Source organism: Vulpes vulpes, chromosome 1, assembly GCF_048418805.1.
Source record: "Vulpes vulpes isolate BD-2025 chromosome 1, VulVul3, whole genome shotgun sequence".
Classification (NCBI taxonomy): Eukaryota; Metazoa; Chordata; class Mammalia; order Carnivora; family Canidae; genus Vulpes; species Vulpes vulpes.
In genome coordinates, this window is record NC_132780.1 from 75015673 (window position 1) to 75036544 (window position 20872).

A 20872-nucleotide genomic window follows, 5' to 3' on the forward strand; every position below is an offset into this window, starting at 1 on the left:
ACCCATATCAAGAACATTCACCATAGTATCTGATGCATGAGCGCTTAATGAATACTCACTATAATTATTCTTCCCATCACTATGGGCAGCTGAGGGACTGTGGGTTTGCATTAACTTCACAAATCTTTAAGGTAACAAATAATGGGATCTTAAAAGGTGGTTATAATATTAAGTACTTGAAGGACTAACATATTAACAAAACTTCTATGACCTACTGCAATGCATTTTTGAGAAATGTTTACCTTGTGGTCCATACTGGCTCATCTGTGGACCATAAGTCCCACTTGAGTTACTCTGCTGAAAGCTACTGATTCCAGGATGCATCTGGCCTCCAGGAGAAGGATGAGGCGACATGGATGGTCCTGTCTGTTGAGGTCCATACTGAGACATCTGAGGGTTTCTTTGTGTGCCTGCCATAAAACCTAGGTGGGAAATAAATGGAAATATATAAGTGCAGGTGACAAAAAGGACATGGAATTGCGTGGAAGGTGGATGTGGAGAAGACTGGCACTATGAGACTCCCCTAAAGAAACATCTAAAGGTGTCTCAATCCCACAGCCGGGGATCTGTGTGTGTGTGTGTGTGGGGGGGGTACTTTGGGCTTCCCACAGTCCTAATTCTGAAAGCCCATTAGATTTCCAGGAACCCAGTGGATCGTGGGCTTGAACTAGAGAAAGGAGAAGAGAGAGAGAGAAGAGGAGAGCAAGCCTAGCCTCTCTTGGTGATGAGACCCCTACAAAAAGCAACAGTAACAATCAGGACCCCCTTCCATTGCAAGCCTTCCATTCCTGCCAGGTTGGACATGTTGCAGGTACCCTCTCAGAGCCCCTGCCCCCGATTTCTGGGATGCACATCTTGGGCCACCCAAATATCCACCCCTCTTCTCAAGGTGAGGCCAGTACCCTGCCCTCCCCTGCATGGAACCATTCTGAACAACAATCATTCACCTTGAACCCTAGAGTGCTACAGACTTATGAACCCTGACTTGTACCACCCCTTACGGGTACACTGTGAACAATGGGTGGATTTGAAGCAGATTCTACTATTCCAAAATAGAATTCTGACTTCCTCCCACAAACCTACCATGCCCGGGTCTCCCTGTCTCTACCACTGGCATCGGTACTCACCCAGATGCTCCTGCCAGGAACCCCCGACTCCCTCCCCTTGCTTCCTAGGTGTGTGCCCATCTTGTTGCCCATGCTTCTGAAGTGTCTCCTGGGCTGCTCTTATGCTTTACTTCCACTTCTGCACAAGCCTGGCCTGCTACCATCTTCTTCCCCTCTCACCCAGGGCTCTACAGCAATCTCAGCCTCAACTACCACCCACCTCCACTTTGCTTTCGCTTTGCTTTCACAAAGCTGCCAGAATCATCTTTCAGGAATATAAAAGGAAATCAGAGCATATCTTTCCTGCAGGAAACCCCTCAAGGCTTCCCAGTGAGCCTGGGAACCAAATGCAAACCTCTGACCACACCCTGTGGCTTCTTCTGTGGTCAAGTGCGGCCATTCTCACTCTAACCCGATGTCCTATGGCTCCCAGCAGGCAACGTTAACCAGACACTATTCCCTCCTGCTCCTGCCCCAGAGAATGCTCTTCCACCGGCTGGTTTTTTCTCATCTCTAAGTCCCCTGCCCAGGCTGCCTCCCTGTGGTGACACTGCTTGGTCGTTTCTCATTTGTGTCTTCAGGGCGCTTCTCACAACCTGTAATCATTTTGCTGTATTTTGGACTCACTAGCTTTCCTCTCGCCACTAAAACAGCTCCATGAGGGCAAGGATCATGCCTGTCTCACTGTTGCATCCCAAAGTGGCAGCTGAGTGTCTGGCACATGGTAGGTAACTATTTATTGAGTGAATGTTAAACTCCTCATGCACTCAACAGACCATGATGCACAGTAAAGTAGGTGCTTAGCAGGTAGCTTTTCAAATGGATAAAGAAAATACATCTTTAAATGATGCAGGACCATCATGTCAGGGTGCATCCACATCAGTAGTTCGGGCAAATATAAGCTAAGTATGTAGGATGAGATGTGGAAGACTCATGTAGACAGAGTACCCCAAATCAAGACCTGTATCTTAAAAAAAGCTAACACCATCAAACTAGCATACTGATGAAGGGCAGTTTTAACAGCAGCTCCGAGAACCCCGGAGTTTGGGCTGGTGAGAGTTCTGACATCTCAGGTGAGGGTTCCGGTAGGCTGCAGAGTGCAGAGGGGCTGGTTTATTCCGAGAACCTAGGGCAGTAGCGGCTAGAGAGTCTACTGAGGCAGCTAGAGGGAAGATGATGCCCACAGATCCAAAGCCAGCTTCAACTTAAGAGGGATAAATGAGGTCGGCCATTTATAAAAGCCATGGTTTATATTTCAGTTAGGAAAAAAAGTGATCTTTCAATACTGCTTCTGTCTAAAGAGACAGACATAAAATAAAAGTAAGTAGAGTTGTTCCTTATTATCCTATTCCATTTATTTATAAAGATAAGTCTTATGAAATTGGGCTCAACTGGCAGCTCCCAGATATAAATCACCATAGAAAATGTTTGCTTTTTCAAATCTGAAAACAAACAGAAATCAGAGCACTAAAATTACTATAAATGATTGCATCTTAAGATGTTTCATGAAATATTTATCTAAGCTTTACTATAGAATTCTCAAGAGTTTCATATAGAGTCCTGTTTAATAAAAAATGTGTTTAAATTCCATACAGCTTGTGTGGGTTTGTCTTTCGTTCTTTAGAGTAACTGCTGTCTTCTTCATTAGTTAAAAAAATAACAAAGGTCCTTTTTTTTTGGGCATTAAATTTCACTTCAATCATGAAAGTGTCCATGCTGAAGGATTTAGAACCTCTGATAATACAATACATCCTCAGGTTATTGCTGCCTCTGGGACACTTAATAGGCTTAAGGTTTGTTCAAATGAGTTCTAAGAATTCTTACCTAGGCACGTTATTTATTTCTGACTATTTAGTCAGTCCTTAAAAATATATATGCCATGTTCCAGTTGAATTATCTCACTCATCACTGGCATTCTGCAGAAAATCAAGTTTGTGAAAAGATTCCAAAAGAGGTGGAATAACAAAGCAAATACAAATGGAATGTGTCACAGCACCAAATTCCACAACTCAGAGACAAGGTTCTATGTGGTATGCAATCCACCCTCCTTCCACAGAAATTAAAATTGGAAAGCTATTTTTTTTCCTGTGTAAACTTTGCAATAGCACCACTTTACAAGAGCTTCCTGAAGTCCTGTTTTATACTTTTGGCGAAACTCATCTCTTTGCATGTATTCCCCAAGACAATGAAAGGGGAAGGTGACGTCACTTGTCTGACTCCCTTTCTGAGCTCAAATCACCTACTGGCAGTCAACTGGGGACACAAGGCCTGGACTATGGTCTCATTTGCTTCACTAGCTCAGCTTCTACTTGGGAGGATAGATATGTACATAAACATATGGCAGCATGTACTGATTGAACTAGCTGCATGACCTTTAGGCAAATCATATTTTATCTGAGCCTCGGTTTCCACATCTTAAAATGAAGACAAGGTTGTGCTGGAATAACACGCAAAAGTGTTTGGTATGCTAAAATCTGAGACAGGAAAGAGATGTGAAGAAGTACCATGGATATCTTTTAACTCCTGAGTACCTCATATATTCAGATGTCCTTTTTAGCTAGAACGAAGAAGCTACATTTGTTTTTTCTTTAAACACTGGAATCCATGTTACTCAAGGACTTGGGTAACTGTCTCCAAATTCAAATATGATACAGAAGTTTAAGAATGTATACAGTTGTCTCCCTCTACCTGTGGGGGGACAGACCAAGACCCCCAGTGGATGCCTGAAGCTATGGATAGTACAGAACCCTATGTATATGAGGCTTTTTCCTATGCAAACACACCTATGACAATATTTAATTCGTAAATTGGGCACAGTAAGAGATTAACAGCAGTAACTAATATAAAATAGAACAATTATATAACCAAATATTGTAATAAAATTTATGATTGTGGTCTCTCTCTTGACATCCTGTACCGTACTTACTCACCCTTCTTCTTGTGATGATGTGAAATGATAAAATGCCTTCATGATGAGATGGCATATGATGGGGTATGCCTTCATGATGAGATGGCATGAGATGGGGTATGACGTAGGTGTTGTGATGGAGCGTTAGACTACTACTGACCATCTGATCATGTCAGGAGGAGGATCATCTGTTTCTGGAGCATGGCTGACTGTAGGGACTGGGAAATAAAACCACAGATGGAGGGGTGGGGGGAACTACTGTATCCCTCTCTCTTACCACTGAGCTCCCCTGGCCAAGTGCAATGGTTTTTAATGTATCCTTTCAGAGGTATTTTAAAATTTGTGTTTGATTCTGTATTTCTCTTATCACGAGTACAGTGTACTAAACACTTTGTTTAGTAGCTGTTTTTAATTCCTTTTCTAGAATCAATGATAACATTTGCCCACCTTTCTGTTAGCCACTCTATGTCCTGACTACAAAGTATTTCATCTTGCATATAGCTCCTATTAGGAAACAGTGATACAGCTCACTGAAGCTCTGGTATATGCAATCCGGGGGAAATGTGGTCCTTTCCTGAGATCAACAGTAGCACAGACCTCAGGCTGTCTTAGCAGGAAAGCAATATAATCTGACTTGCATTCCTAAAAGCTGATTCTGTTATAACCTGCAGCATGATGAAAGGACTGCAAGAGAGGAAGGCTAAAAGCTCAAACACCAGTGAGGAGGCAGGTAAAGTGATCTGTGATATATAATCACAATTGAGCGCCAGCTGTAATCCAACCAAAAAAGGCTTCCATTATGGATAGAACTGTATTTTCAAAAGATTATTGAATATTACCATTGTCTAAACAAGTGGATGAAAAACTGGAAGACAAAAGTTAGCTATAAAAGGAAGTACTTCTACTTTTCACTCTAAAGATAGAAACTCTGCATGTCTCTTATTTGTTCCCTCATCTGTAAAACAGGGACAATGGCATTTACTTCACAGAGATGCTGTGGGGATTAAATGAGATAATACACATAAAAAACTTATAGCAGGTGCCTGGAATAGTGGGCTTTTGATAATTATTAGCTGGTACTATTATTATACATTCACAGAAGAAAAGCGAGAGGCAGATGTGTGGCAGCAAGAGTAGGGAGCCCGGCAGTTAGTCCTGGCTCTGTGTCTGCTGTGCACAGTACGGTAGCCAACATCACCCTTCCAGCTTCAGTTGCTTCACCTGTCAAATGGAAGGACGAGGAAGCACAGTATTCACAGGGACACCTCCAGCTCTAGTTCTCAATTCTGGCTTCAGCACTTTTTTCCCTAGGAAAAAATCTAATCAAGCTTATAATTTCCATGTATATTTATTTGGGGTATTTCTTGCTTTGTTTTGATTTTAACCTTTATTTGGAAAGAAAGAAATGTTAAAATGTTTCCAAAAAATCAAATTTCAACCAAGAATTTTCTACCTATTTATGGTGACATATTTATTTGATTGTATTTTGCTTCTTTTAGAAAGTTATTATAAAACGACAGCTTGCGACATAGTTTGTGAATAGAAAAACTGACAGCTGAGAGAATAAAGCTGCTTTTAAAAAAAGGTGTGAAGTTCTGCTGGTTACAAGCCATCTGAATTTAGAAAACCAAACTTTCTAGTAAGGAAAATTTAGAAAGTATAAAATTTGTTTCCTAAGTATTATGAAGGTATATTTTATTACTGGATGTATTATGGAATTCTATGCCTCAAATTAAGTAATGTGAGGAAATTCAAACTTTGGGGGGAAAGTACTAAATGAGATAATTATTTACATTATACAAAGTACTTACTGAAAAATCACAGAAACTGTATGAAAACACAACATAGATTTCATCCATACCATAAATCCATAGGTTTGCATAAATGAATTTACTATTTGAGTTCTTCATTACATGTGTATACACTCACACACACTTGTACTATCATGTTCCAAATGAAAAGAAGTGTATTTCTGATTTGAAAAATCAATTGCCCTTTAGAAAGAGAGAGAGCGAGCGAGAGCGAGAGAGAAAGCCATACTCTCAGAGAAAAGGTAATGCAGTGTAATAGGAAACACATTTCATCTGTTTGGAGTCAGGAGACTGGGTGAGGGGCTGCCTCTATGACCCACTATGTGATGGGCTCTCTTGTGCGTGTAACAGCACTTCCTGCCCTGGCTTACAAGATCATTCTGAGAGTCAAATAGGGAAAACATATGCAGAAGTGCTCTTCTAAACTGAAAACCACCATGAAAATGTGAGGCAAAGGCATGACTATCGCTTTTGCAGTGAGGCCATGAGCCCTTCCTTCACCATGTGAGCTATGACCTCAGTGATCATGCTGGTAACTCAACCATGACAGTCTGACACTCGCCTTCTCCCAGTGAGCTCCAATTTTCTCTGGCACTCACAGAAGGTGGGGAGGAGGAGAGAACACTGGAAAAAAGGACACAGTACAACCCTTGTCCTTGAAGAACTTACGATTTGTTGGGGAGCAAATAAACCTACCAGCAAGGAATGATGATCAAGGGAGCTTATGAAGCCACTGAGCCAGGTGCCAGGCAGCATGGGAGGCATGGGGTATATGGTAGCAGGGACACAGGACCCTCATGGGGCCCACATGCGGGGGCGGGGGGATAGGCAATACACGCCCTGGCATACAAACAGAAGAAAACAGGAGTTCAGGTGCCAGGAGGGTAGAAGAGGAGGACCCAATTCAGACCGAGGACCACCTGACGACCAGCTGACTAAGAAATACGTGTGACCAGCAAAGCAGAGGTCACAACACATGTCCTTAGAAGCTATGGTTGCTGCTTTTGGCTGAATCTGACAAGTATGGGGGCACCTTCAGCTGGTCAGCTCTTTCCTTGGTTAAACATTTTGCTTCCTTCTCCAAGTCCTCCCCTGTCTGGCTCCTAAGTGCCCACAAGCAACAGCACGCAGCAAGGGCGACACTGCTCTCCTAACATCCTGCCCCATTGCCCAGAGACACCTGTGTCCCTGCCTGTCCTCCTGCATTTTCCTCGTCTCAGCAGAGGGAGATCTTTTACTCACATGCATGCTCAGAATCCCACTCTGAATCCTATCCTTCCTCATCTCTCTAGGGACAGGTCCATTGTGTTTACTAGACTAGCTCGTAACTCTTGATTGCTGCACAGAATGAAGTCCAAACTTAGTCCAGGTCTTTCCAAATTTGGCCTGACCCATTTCTCCAGCTCCATCACGTAGTCCCCAGTTGGAGAAAATCAGACACTTTTCTCCTCTTAGGTACTGGTAGGTACTGGGTTGCTTTAGACTGGCAAGTCTTGGCATGTTCATTCACTTAATAAATATTTATGGACTACCTCTCGTGTTCCAGACAATGTGCCACTCACTGTCAATAATAGTTGACATTTAAAGAATATACAATACATGCTAATAGCCTTGTTTTTCATTAGCTCATTTAAGCTGTAAAACAACTATGAAGATACGGACGCTCACAAAGTAGTAAAACATTTTTAATCACAATCCATACTGAAGAAATAGATGTTATACCACAATCCAACGTGTGTATGTGAGCATATGTTTATATACTCACAGGCAGTTTCATGTATATACTGCCTCACCAAACAATTTCCACCCTTATTGTGTGAAATGCAGTCTGATATTAAAAAAATTTTTTTCAGGGGCCCCTAGGTGGCTCAACCATTGAGCCTGCCTTTGGCTCAGGTCGTGATCTGAGGGTCCTGGGATTGAGTTCTGCATCAGGCTCCCCACAGGGAGCCTGCTTCTTCCTATGCCTCTGCCTCTCTTGTGTGTCTCTCATGAATAAATAAATAAAATCTTAAAAAAATTTTTTTTTTCAAATAACAAAGCCTCATGAATGGGAGGCAGAGTTTGAAAACAAAATCCTAGATTGTGTTCTCTACTGAGTATGCTGCTTTCTGTGTGCCCACAAAGCCGTTTTGTCTCCACGTAACTTATGGACCCCCGTCCTTCCTGCCCCCTCCTTGGCACTCCTTGGCCTTCCCAAGAGCAGGCACTTGCATAGCTCGGAAAGCACCATGCACGTCAGTGGGCGCAGAGCAGTTAGCACACCACCACCATTACCAGCTGGTGTGCCTGTTTCTGCCCCAAACCGGGGTGCCGTGGCTTGCAAAGTCTCTCCGCATCTGTCTCCTTGGAACCACACAAGGGGCCGGGCACAGAACTGGAACCAAATGCAGGTTTTTAATGAATAAGAAACCATGTTCGTTTAGAGCCCGTTTACTTTACAAAAAGACCTTAATAAATGTGGTGGGCTGGCTCCTCAATTCATAGTGTATTTGGAGAACTGTTTCCAGGGAAAGGAAGACAGTTTTTCAAGGAGGGAACAGCTGATGGCTAAAAGCCCAACAAGTAGAAAGCATGGTTGTTTCTGTCCCCTTTATCAATGCTTGCCAAATGTAGCCACTTTGTCCATCTCCACTGTCACCGCGAAATCAAACTATGGCGTTGACACTTACAGTTAGGGGACTCTAGACCGGTTAGGTAACAGTTAAGCCCGTTTCCTTTTCTGCGACATGTGGATGACAAGTGAGCCTACATCCTAAGATTAAATGAGAATATGTTACGAGCAACACGCAGCTCAGTGCCGGCACACAGAGCAGAGGCTCAATAAGTGATAGCTGTTATTATTCATATTATTTTTAAGACAACCCACCATTTATTTCCTGTCTGAATGACTCCAAGTTTCCAAACTAGCTTCCCTTTGCCAGGCTCCTCTACAAACCATAGATCACAGTGAAGCCAAAAAGTGCCGCAAGTCCTTGGACTGTGGTGAATTCACTGAGGTGACAAATGTCATACCCAGTGAGCCTCCTGGCAAACATCCTGATGCCCTTCCCCAGGTAGCACACACTGTGTTGTCATGCTGGGCCTGCCTTGCTCTACACCTCCTCCAACAGAGCCAGTTATAGCTGATAGGTAGCTTTCCTCACCCAGTTGACTATCCAGAAAGCACTGCCCTTTTCCAGAGCGCTAGTTCCAGAAATAATTGTCTGGCCATGTTATTTGGCTCAGGAAAGTGAAGCTTGTCAGTTTCAGGCCACTCAACCAGCATCTACAGTACTGATGAGCTCTGAGCAGCATTGATTCCACGTACATCCTTCCTGATTTGGCAGATTCCCCAGAGTCTGCCCACTGAAACGAGAGAGAGACACAGAGAGAAAGAGAAATACCAGGATTCCTGACAAGTGAATTCCTGAATTGACTCTCAAGGTAAAGGGCAGGAATCTTGACTTTTGTTGACCTCTGGTTTATAAGCACCTATGACCAGTGCCTCGCTTAATAAACATTTATGCAATGGATGAATAACCCATTAGTTTTTGCACAGGGGATATGGGATAAGGGAGTTGGTTAAAGAAGACAATGATCTTTTTACTTACAAGGAAGAGCACCTAAGACCTTGGGCCAGAAGGGAGTCCCCCTTGCTCTTTGGCTCAGGTCCTGCCATGGAGCCCTGGAGCTCACATGAGAAAACTCTGATCTTAGCCAGGCTTGTTTCTATCACCTAGTAACATGCTAATAACTCACCCTAACATTTATTCTAAAGGCATATTTTGTTTAGATATTTAATTCCAATTTGATAATTTTTTGAATGCTATATTCTATGTATCCAATCAATAGCCAAAGATGGGAAGGAAGGGAGGATTGTCAGAATCTTACCTGGAATCACTCAGTCTCCACATTAAGGATTGTTTTCTTTAGAGTCATTCTTCTACAAATATTTATATTAGTATCAATGGAAAATTCCAAGGCAAACAATCTATTCTTATTACATGGCAGTGTTAAGTAATGTTAAGTCTAGGAAAAATGATCCTGGTCTTTATAATAGAGACCAATATTAGAGACTAAGAGACACATTTTTCCTTTCTCAATTAAAAAAAAAAATCCCCTCATTGCTATCTTAGAAAATTGGTCTAATAGAGAATTAGCATTTATAAAATGTTTCTTTATATTATTATTAGATTAAATGAGTTTTTCAGACCTTTCAAATATTTTTTTCAGCACTGTACTATTTGTGGTTTATTAAGTGGATACTTTTCCTTTTAGAAAAAATGTTACATAATTCTCTTACTTGGAAAAAAGAAATTTTTTTAGGAAAGATCCAGTGTTACTATCTAAACCTTAGTATATCAAAAAAAGTTAAACTGATTTACACAACCATTATAAATAAATTGCATTTTCCATATAAGAGACAAAATGAATGCAAGATATTTATTATGCAGTAGGAATGAGGAAAAACTCTTCATTGGACAAGACGGGGATATCTTTAGAAGGACTTCAAAAACTCTCAAAAATAGAATGAAATTATATTTAATATAAAAAGTAAAGTGGCCAGAAGGCATATCTGGGGGAGACGATAGGGAGGAAAATAGAGTGGGAAGCTTCATGGATCCAAACAGGCAATGGCAGGTTGTCCTAGCTCTGGAACAGTTACTGATGAGTAAAGGGCCATCTCATGGAAATGCATACCTAAGTTGAAGGGTGTACAAAACTGATTTAGAAACAAAGTCAAGGAAACAGTAGGGCAAAAATGGGAAATTTCAGGATATTAAATCAGAAGGCTTTCTGACATGGATCTAAACCTCCACATGTACATCCTTTCCCTCTTCAGGCAGCACAACAAATTCAATAGCATTAAGTATGAGACTTTACATCCTGCTGGAAAACACAGAGTCAGGGGATCCCTGAGTGGCTCAGTGGTTTAGTGCCTGCCTTCAGCCCAGGGCGTGGTCTTGGAGTCCCAGGATCGAGTCTCACATCCGGCTCCCTGCATGGAGCCTGCTTCTCCCTCTGCCTGTGTCTTTGTCTCTCTCTCTCTCTCTTTGTGTGTGTGTCTCTCATGAATAAATAAAATCTTAAAAAAAAAAAAAAAAGGAAACACAGGGTCAAACATAAAGCCCAAACCACGGTTCATCCTACCCACGAAAGAGAAAACGGTAAAGAAAGAGCAAGAGTGCCCAGGCAAATGCAGGAGAGCAAGAGAACAGAGACACAATTACACAAAAATGTGATTTCTTCATTAGAGGTGCCTCTTCAGCTGGCAGAAAGCTCCGGCACTGTCAGGACACCAGGAAAACACCCAAGGTTCTACGAGCCACCAAAAAGCAAAGCACGTTTTTCCTCTGGCACATGGACAATTTGTTTTCACGTTGACATCTGTTGAAAATTCACAGAGCTGCCTTGTTTCTTCAAGCCAGTTCAATAAAAGATGTTTCCCCACATGTGTGAAATAATGGTCACACGCTGTACCACCTTAGCAGAGTCCTCCGACTATAAAGACAGACAGAGTGATTTCTCATCACAAATAGGTGTCAGATTCCCATTTGGGGAGAAAAATAGATTTTAAAGAATATTCTTGTTACATTTTAATATCTCCAGTGTTTATTTGCCTGCTTGCTTCTCTTCACAACATGAACTGCTTTGGGGAAGACAGAAACTAATGACCCGTTCAAGGCTGTAACCCAGGCCCCCTGGTGCTTTCCCAGCTGTGCGATCAGGTTAACTGGCAGAGCTGCTCCTGCTTCCTTCCCTGCTACTGTGGTGCCCTATATTCAGAGGCACAGACTTAAGCATCCAAGTTCTCCCCATCCACCCCCACAGAACCCTCTCAGCTACTGACATCTATCACTGGGCAAATTAGGGTCCGGGGAAGGATCAGACTGATTGCCCAGATGGTAGATGGGGGCAAAATATCCAGCCTTTCCTTACACAAATCTTTTGAGTGTTAGCTACAAAAGTCAGTTTTGATGCAGAAAGCAAAGACAATTTTATGTGTGTTACTATGTGCTGGAAGAAGCAAAGAGGGACAGAGGGAGAGGGAGAGAGAGAATCTTAAGCAGGCTCCATGCCCACGGCAGAGCCCAATCTCAGGACCCTGAGATTATGACCTCAACCAACTGAGCCACCTAGGTGCCCTGGGCTTCCCAACTTATAACCTTCAGACACAAGGTTGCATTTGATCCATGCAACAAATCCAAAGGGCACTGATCCTCACTTTACCTATGAGGAAGCGGAGATATAATTGTCCAAGGTCACAAAACTAGCTGGTGATAAAGCCTGCACCTAAACCCAGGTTTTTGGTTCTAAACTCCCTGAAGATTAAAATGAGAAAAAGCATGTATTACATGAACACTGCAATTAGGAGACTGAACAAGGCCATGTGGTCCTCACAGTCACAGAGCTCTGTTCCCAATAATCCCGGAAATGGGTCCTGAGCACTGCCAGGTGCACTGCCAGGTGCCTGGCTGGAGGGTAATCCTTCATTTGTTCATGCAGCAAATATGGACTCGAAGACCTACCAGGTGCCAGGCTATAGAGGGCCTGAAGGATCAGGAAAGATGGGCAAGGAGGCTCCATATCAGGGTGGGGTTGGAGTTGAGGTGTGGGTGGCAAAAAATGATGGAAAGAAGAGTTTATGTAAAGATCCTAGAGGAGGTTCGGTTGACTGGAGATGAGAGGCAGCAAGGTGATGAGAGGTAAGGTCAGAAAGGGAGGCTGGCATGGGATAAGGAAGAGCCTCGGAACCAAATAGCCCAGTGCAGCCTTCCTCCAAGACAAAGAGGAGCTCCTGGGCTGCAGGGAATCACATAATCTAACTAGCCTCCTGGAATGACCAGTCTAGATTCGGCATGGAAAGAGGACTGAAGGGAACAGAGCCGAGACTGGAAGAGTAGCTGGGAGGCTGCTGAATGTTCCTGGGGCCTGGAGTAGGGTGGTGCCAGGAGAGCAGGAAGAGGAAGGCATAGGACACACTGTGGGGGTAGAGTCCAGCGGGTAGAGTCCCAGTGTGGGGCAGATGGGAGAGTCAAGGATGCCTTGTAGTTTTATGGCTTGGGAAACCAGGGGGACAGATCCATAAGGCACAGGAGAAAAACGTTATTATAAATAAGTGCATGTAACACACAATGTGGAATTTACCTAAAATCCAGATGTTCTCAAGTACTTTCAGGGAAGAATAATGAGCCAATTACAAGTGAGGGCTAACCATTAAAAGCAAGCTTTAATCGGCAATTCAAAGAAATTATTGCATATAGCAAGAGTGACAAAACAATGCATCTTTTAAAATATTCTAAAATTTGGACTGATGATTCCTCAGTGAATATAATCGACTTTTATTGTATGTGATATTTGTTTCCCCAGCTTTTTGGTGAACACATCTCTAGATAGCGGACTTAAGAGGAATGGAACAATAACCTTGATACAAGTCCTATGCTGTTATTTCCTTCACTAGGCTAGCTTTGGCTGGGTCTACCATCCAGCCCAGAGGCAGAGCTTGCAGGCTGAGGAAATTACAAACAGCTTCCTGGATACTCTCTCTTGTATATAACCTCCCATTTGACTTTATTTTCATCTGTAGCAGATTATAAAAAAGGGGTCCTCAAAGCTGAGGCTGAATTAATTGCATCTGGGGGTGGGGGCAGATGCTCACTAATGCTTTAACAGGTTGATAGCTAGACTTACACAGCAATACATTTGGAAAGTGATAAATTTTCTCTTTTTGATAATAGCGTCCTGCTGAAAGGCAGCACCGTTCTATGTTTGGCATGCTCACAAATGGTAAGAACACCTTTATATACAAGAGTAATTAGAAAGGTCGAGTAAGAATATTTTCTGACAACCAACATACCCTATGAAAACATTTCAGAATGTGCAGATTTGTAATACTTAAAACTGAGAATTCAAAAGAAAGGGGAACAAAATAGTTTATGTGGTCTGCAAAAACAGAAGAAAAAAAACTTCAATGCTACTTCCAACTCTTAACAATTATCTTGGTGGTCTCCATTTTTGAGCTATAACTTGTTAATCTGTTCTTGGCAATTAAGAAGTTAGAGCAATTAAGATCTTAAAAAACATTATTTCAACCCTAATTGTGATGTAAATATTGCCATGAAACCAGCTAGCTGTATTAAAAAATTTTTTTCAAAATTTTTACTTATTTCCATCTAAATATTCCTAAGAAATAAGGAGCCTGGTTAGGGTAGGGTGGGGGGTGGCCTCTGGACAACTCATTTATTGCCAGGCTCCAGGTGCGAGGACTCAACTTAGCCTGACGTCATGTCTGTATAGTTAGAGAAATATGTCTGGGAAGGATGGGGAGCAGAAATGGTATCTTTCATCTGGTGCAAGATCAAAATGCCCACCATGTTTTAAGAGAGGGAAACACCCCACCCTACACCACAGCAAATAACCTATCATGGTAAAATTGTGAGAATATTAATTAATATGGTAATCTTTCTTAATTTAAGAACAAGGAATATTTTGTTCTTTGGCTGTTCTGTGCTCTGAAACAATCTGAAACTTCTGAATTGATGTGAAGGCTGAATTATTTTCTGCTGTTCAGCTCAATCTTTGTTGAACATCTATTATACATGAGGCTCTGTTGTAGACACAGGGATACAGAGTATAAACAAGATTCAGTTCTGGCCCTCAAGAGCTCAGTCTAATTTATAGTAAGACACTCGATTTATTTTTAAGAGATCTCTTTTCTTGCCCTTGGCATTAAAAAGTAAGAGAAAGATTTGCCCTGAGCAAATAGAATGTGCCTAGAAATTTGATGAGGAATTCTATTTGGACTTTAGAGAAGGTAAAATATACCACTAGGGAGTGAGAATAAAATTATACCAAGACAGTTAATATTTGGGATTAATGACAGAAGAAAAAAATAGGAGAATAAAGAAAATATTTTTATCTTCTTTAATAAAGAAGAAATAAAGAATAGTATATTCTATTCAATCTACACAAAATTAGGTACATGTGAAACCTCATATGGGTGAAGTACATAAATTCTGATTGACCTTTCTAAGGTAGGCACACAAGAAGAACATCTAAATGTCCCACCCCACTTCTGTGCTACACACTTTTTCTGGATAATGGCACTATTAATATTCATAAACACAGAGTTACTGATAAATATCACTATGAAAATCAGATTCCAAAGATAGGAATTTTGTGACTCTTTAGACACACAGGGCAGGAATGGTGTTTAGCTGGATCAGATACCTCAGGTGTATAAAAAGGCAAAATTTTGTGATTTTCTCCTCATCTATTGTCCCTGTTTACTACAGAGTATACCCACCACTTGTCTAGCTTGTCTCATCTGCTATCACTGGGAACAGTGAAAGCCAATTCTGCATCAGGTATAGTAAGCCCATGCACTTGGACTACAACTCTGTTTAAACAGCAAACGAAGAGAGAAAAAAGGTTGTCGTGTAGGTGGACAAGAATGAAGGCGCATGGGAGGGGGAGGGTGCTATTCAGTAATTCTGGAAGATTTCACCCAGGATACCTTCCATGCAGATCTGATGGTCACGGAATGGTGCCAAAGAACCGCCTCCAGCGACAGAATACATTTCCTAGCACATCACAGTCCTGCAAAAGCGTCAACTCTGCTTGCAATCCATGTCCAAAAGGGAAAGTTCGTCGTGGTTCTGCTTTCAGCATATCTCAAGGACTAATTAAATCCTCATTACTGCCTTCTAATTATTCAAATACTATGGGATTACACTAGGAAGTCCCTGCTGGCACCCCAGATGAAAAGGGTTAAATCACCTACGTCGATTCTGAGAATCCAGATCTAGTTCAGACCTTCAGAAAACCACCAGCATTACCATGAATATTTAACTAGACACCACTGTGAAAATTAAAAGGGAATTCAATTAAAAGGTTTTCAAAAAATTAATTCTGACCTCTCTACATCTGTCCAAATAAATAAGCCTTCTTGAAACGTTTTCACCTAATTGCTAATCCAATAACTAGAAGGGCATTTGCTAGTTTCATTAAGCTTAACATTTTACGGGGGTTAAAAATGCAATCATTTTAATGTTAATAATTATACTTATTTATCTACTCAGATGACTGAGTAGATAGTCCCTCCAAGCCCTTGTGGAAAACAGGGCAACACATTAAGAAGCTATTTCCTACTGCTCTTCTCCAATTTTAGGATATATAAGGTGAAGATTATACAAGAAGCATAAAAGTAACCTAAACTTGTTAGCTAGAATTTTCTCATAGCATTTATTTTAGTATTTTAGCATTATCTGGATGCTTCCTCTAATGCCTTAGGTCGCATAATTTATACTGCTGGATTTTTTGGTGAAGGGCTTTAATAGCAATTCTTCATGTTGTTATATGAGGACTACAGAAAGAAAATTTACGATAAAAACCAGTGGCAAAGGTGTTACAGAATACTAAACTGAAGTTTTGACCTTTCTTCTTTTAAACTTATCTCAGTAATGAAGCAAAGAATTTGAACTTTTTCTTTATTCGGCTAGTAGGAAGTTTTAGCACCACACGAAGTGTAAACAGGAGATGCTAACTGAGGTGCTGTATGGGAGAGCAGATGAAAGTATTAGAGACACTACAGGAGAGTAAAGAGCCAATAAATATCTAAATGTTTCGCTTCTTTTTGTACCTGGGGGCAATGGACATATCCACATTTACTTGCATATATACCTTTTATGGATAGAAAATAGAAAACTGCAGAAAGTTATGTTTGCCTACATACGATGTGTGGAAATGGATTTGTGATTGATGGCCTTAGACAAACTTGATCCCAGAACTACCAGGTCAGAGGGCGCTGCTGGGCTACCAAGTATCTGGGCAGCATACCGACTCTGCACCCAATTTTGGGAAGAAGACATGGCCTTGCAAATTCCAGTATGGTTCAGATCCCAGGATAGCTTCATGTTTGCAAAAATTCTTAACAGAGTATATAATTTATTAATACACATTCTTCCTGAACAGGAATCCCAGAACCAAGTGAGAAGCAGGGCAAGAGTTCAGCTTCCTGAGTTTACAGGGAGCCAGGCTTCAAGGTAGAGTTATTGGTACTGCTGTCTTACCTAAGGACTCTGGGGAATATCCAGAAAACCACACCTCCAAATAGAAGCAGGTTGCATCTCTTTGTGCAATTATCTCCAGACAAGTGTCTTTCTAGATTTTCTGCTATTAAAGAAAACCTATACATTAAAGAAGATACATTAAAGAAGATGTGTGTAACTGGAAACTTACTCTCCTATTTTACTTGTTAAAATGAAGTTAAGCATAAAAAGAATTGCTCAACTTGGTTATTTTGGTACTTAGCAGTATAGAGGCTATGTTCTTATCTATCAAGGTCCACAGTTTCTGAGAGAATTTTTTTTTTAATTTTTAATTTTTTTTTGAGAAAAACTTTTTTTAAAGAAGATATGGGGCAGCCTGGGTGGCTCAGTGGTTTAGTGTCTGCCTTCAGCCCAGAGCCTGACCCTGGAAACCTGGGATCACGTCCCACGTTGGGCTCCCAGCATGGAGCCTGCTCCTCCTTCTGCCTGTGTCTCTGCCTCTCTCGGTCTCTCTCTGTCTCTCAAGAATAAATAAATCAAATCTTTAAAAAAGAAAGAAGAAGAAAGAAAGAAGAAGAAAGAAGAAGAAAGAAGAAGAAGAAAGAAGAAAAGAAAGAAGAAAGAAGAAGAAAGAAGAAGAAAGAAGAAAGAAGAAGAAAGAGGAAGAAAGAGGAAGAAAGAAGAAAGAAGAAGAAGAAGAAGAAGAAGAAGAAAATATGAACTCACCAATATACTTTTTCCCCTCTCTGCTTCCTTTCTCACTTACCTCAAGAGGGGTGAGGGAATATATCAAATGTAAAGGTATAAATTATTTTTCAATACATGGGAGACAACACAGGGGAATTTTCCAGCAAGTGTTTTCTCAAATCTACTTTGCACTGTAAATTCTGTTGGTATACACCCAATGATGATGTCTGTTTTATCATCAGACAAGAAAAATGTTATATTCTATCAAAGCATTGTAATGATTGTGTCATTTGCCACTGAAACACCTGATCAACTATCATTAAGAACTAACATTTCTTTCTAGATTTTAACAAATAACAAAGCCATTAAAAAAAATCCTTGCTATCCAATTCTGGAGAAAATTTAAGTCATGCACGTGCAACAGTATCGTTTACCAGCTCTTTGGAAATACTAGGTTTTCTTGCTTAGGGGGCTGTCCAACCAACAAAAGGCACACAAAGGGACCCACATAACATCTTTAGCAGCCTTTCAGAGAAAGTTTGGGAAACATGTTCATAAAAATCAATTCAGATTAAGCAAATTATAAAATGTGTATTTGCTATCTGAAGGAAATGGTCATTGTAACTACCCAGATTGTTATGTATCCGTTACAAGTTACTAAAACCACACTACCTACCATGAGGATAATTAGAGGGGGAAAAAACCCCACACATATTTATATCATGGTTTTTATACAGTGACACCAGAAGAAAACTCTAGATTTTGTTTACCAATGTATTTGTTTGAAAGTTTTTAAAAAAGATTTATTTATTTTAAAGAGTAAGAAAGGGGCAGCGGATGGGGAGGGAGAACCTAAGCAGACTCCATGCTGAGCATGGAGCCTGACACGGGGCTTGATCTCAGAAAATCTGAGATCATGGCCTGAGCCAAAACCAAGAACTGGATGCTTAACAGATTGCACCACCCAGGCACCCCTGTTAAAAGTTTAATTTAGCTATGCTTCCTCATCATGTCATTGTCGTTTACATTTGGCTTTCTACATTTTCAAATTTCTTAAACATGTATCAGTTGGAAGAGGTTGGGGGACATGCTACTGGAAGATCTAGGAGAGGTTTCTCTCTTTTAAAGGTTCTTAGCAATAAAGATTAGAATTGCAGGGTTTCCAAATAAGGAACCTCTTGCCCTTGAATGCTTGCCTAAGAAGCAGGACTCTACTGATGGGGATGGTGTTACAGGGTTATAGTGAGGATTAAGGGAATGACAAATAGTTTCTTCATCTTAGTTCTGGGTCTGGCCTGAGCAGGTTTTCAGTGCAAGACAATTACTCTGATCCTTTATTTTTTCCACTTCCCTGACCCAGCAACACAATGTAGCCCAAGGAGTTTGGAGAGAATTCCTCCCTGTATGGTGCTAGTATGCTCTCCATGAACTTTGAACTGTCTTCCAGATGACCAGAAGCCCAACGAGTTAATACAGAAAAAGGATGTAAGGTACCAGACTGGTTCACAGGGGGTTACGGTGGAAAGTTTAGAGAAAAAGATGTACAGACCACACAATTATAAGAACATATTATAGAATCTTTATAAGGCAGTGGTTCTCAAAGTATAGTCCTCTGATCAGCAGGATCAGCAATAGCTGGGAACTTGTCCAAAATGCAGATTTTAAGCGGCCTACCACAAGCCGTACTGAGTCAGAAATCTGGGGATGTGGCCCAGAAATCTCTTTTAACCGTTCTCCAGGTAATTCTCATATACTCTGAAGTTTGAAAGCCATTAACTATCCCATTATTAAGACATATTTGTAGCATTTCAATAAAGGAATTAATGTGCTAGCTATATATTAAAGTATAATAAAAAGAGTTAAATATGTAGAGATATTAGAAAATAAAAATCTCATTTTATTCCTACTAAACATTCATTTCAACACAAATGATATGTAGCTAGGGCTAACCCATCTTTTTATTGGCATTACTTTCTAAATAACGAGGTGCTGAGTTATTAAACATGAAATAACTGAAATCTTATAATTCTAATGAGAAGCAAATCGTCATCTGTACAACTCATACAGGAATAATTATAAACATGAGGAGTTGGGAACCTTTAAATAGCAGCTACCAAGCCAGCACTTCTGTCTTCTGGGTGAGCATGGGGGAGGAAGACTGAAAGTGGCATGCTCCCCGGGCGGGATGGGTGAGCCTCCAGTCACGGGCAGTGGGAGGTCCCTTGGCACAGCACCAGGTGGTGCAGTAGGCGTGTAAACCCTGGTCCACACTATTCTGAATTAAAATACCACCAATAAAAGTAGCTTCACTACAGAAGGAGAGAAGTAGACAGAGCTAAACAAATGAAGGCCAAAGGTCTCAACCAAGGCAATAATATGTGGGGTCAACATGCCCGAATGAGCTGAAGATCAAAGCGGACAGATGTGGGACAATCTACATGTTCACGGGCTTCAGGAAAAGAAAGTCTTCTTTCTTCTGGCTCTGGCAATGACTAGCCTCTGAGAATGAGAAAGTCCTATGGAACCTCTCTGGCCCTCAGTTTCTTTATTTGTAAACTGAGGTGAGTGGACTCTACAATCTCTCAGGTTGGCTCTAGGTTCTAAGAGATTATAATGATATAATACAAGGTCTTACTATGTGTTTAAATCTTTACTGTTTAAATATCCTCAGATAAATTATTAATCAAAATGGTTAAACATACACACACTCTAACATTTTACTTCATTAGGACCAATATCCAAGTTGCATCATTAATAGTCACTTTTACACAGCTAGATCAACTGTCAGGCTACAGTCATGTATAAACTATGCTTCATGGTGCTATGTGGACATTTATACTCATTGGGTCTTGAACTACGTTTGGTAAAATGTCACTAATCTGCAAGAAAGCATCCTTCTTTTCCATATTTGTGGTTGTATGTATGTTTTTATTTTGTTCATCTGAAGAAACAGAGTATCCTTTAAGAATCATCTATAAGGAGACGCACAGGTGACCAAATTCATGTAAGCCTTACATACTGAAAACACAAAGATATAGAAGATAGGAACTGAAGACTAACCTCTTTCCTGTGGCATTGGTGACTGGCTCAAGGCAGGATGGGAACTGGATTCTGACTGGCTCCCAGGTGGCTGAGGAGGCATCTGACTGCCTGTAAAACAGGAAGGGAAGTGGGGATGGGGAACCCTCTACGTTAATATTGCAATTGTGTAAAATCAAGACACAGTTTCATTTATAAATCTTAATGATTACCAAAGGAATGGCCCCATATAGAAAAAGATATCGCATGCTATATTGCCCCTTTCTGGTAAAATGAGGAAGAGACATA

At 41.0% G+C, this 20872-nt stretch overlaps 1 protein-coding gene across 14 annotated transcripts in view; it reads right to left on the reverse strand.

Annotated features, from left to right (window-relative positions):
• ARID1B (AT-rich interaction domain 1B) overlaps positions 1 to 20872 on the reverse strand; it is a 491955-nt gene that overhangs the window by 72146 nt on the left and 398937 nt on the right. For 10 of the 14 annotated variants that reach the window (XM_072767266.1, XM_072767261.1, XM_072767244.1 and 7 more), the window contains 2 exons: positions 20606 to 20695; positions 243 to 422 (listed from right to left, as the gene is read on the reverse strand). In XM_072767266.1, coding sequence (XP_072623367.1) covers positions 243 to 422; positions 20606 to 20695 — 270 coding nt within the window. The remainder of the gene's footprint in view (positions 1 to 242; positions 423 to 20605; positions 20696 to 20872) is intronic. The other 4 variants (XM_072767255.1, XM_072767238.1, XM_072767218.1 and 1 more) reach the window with 1 other exon arrangement.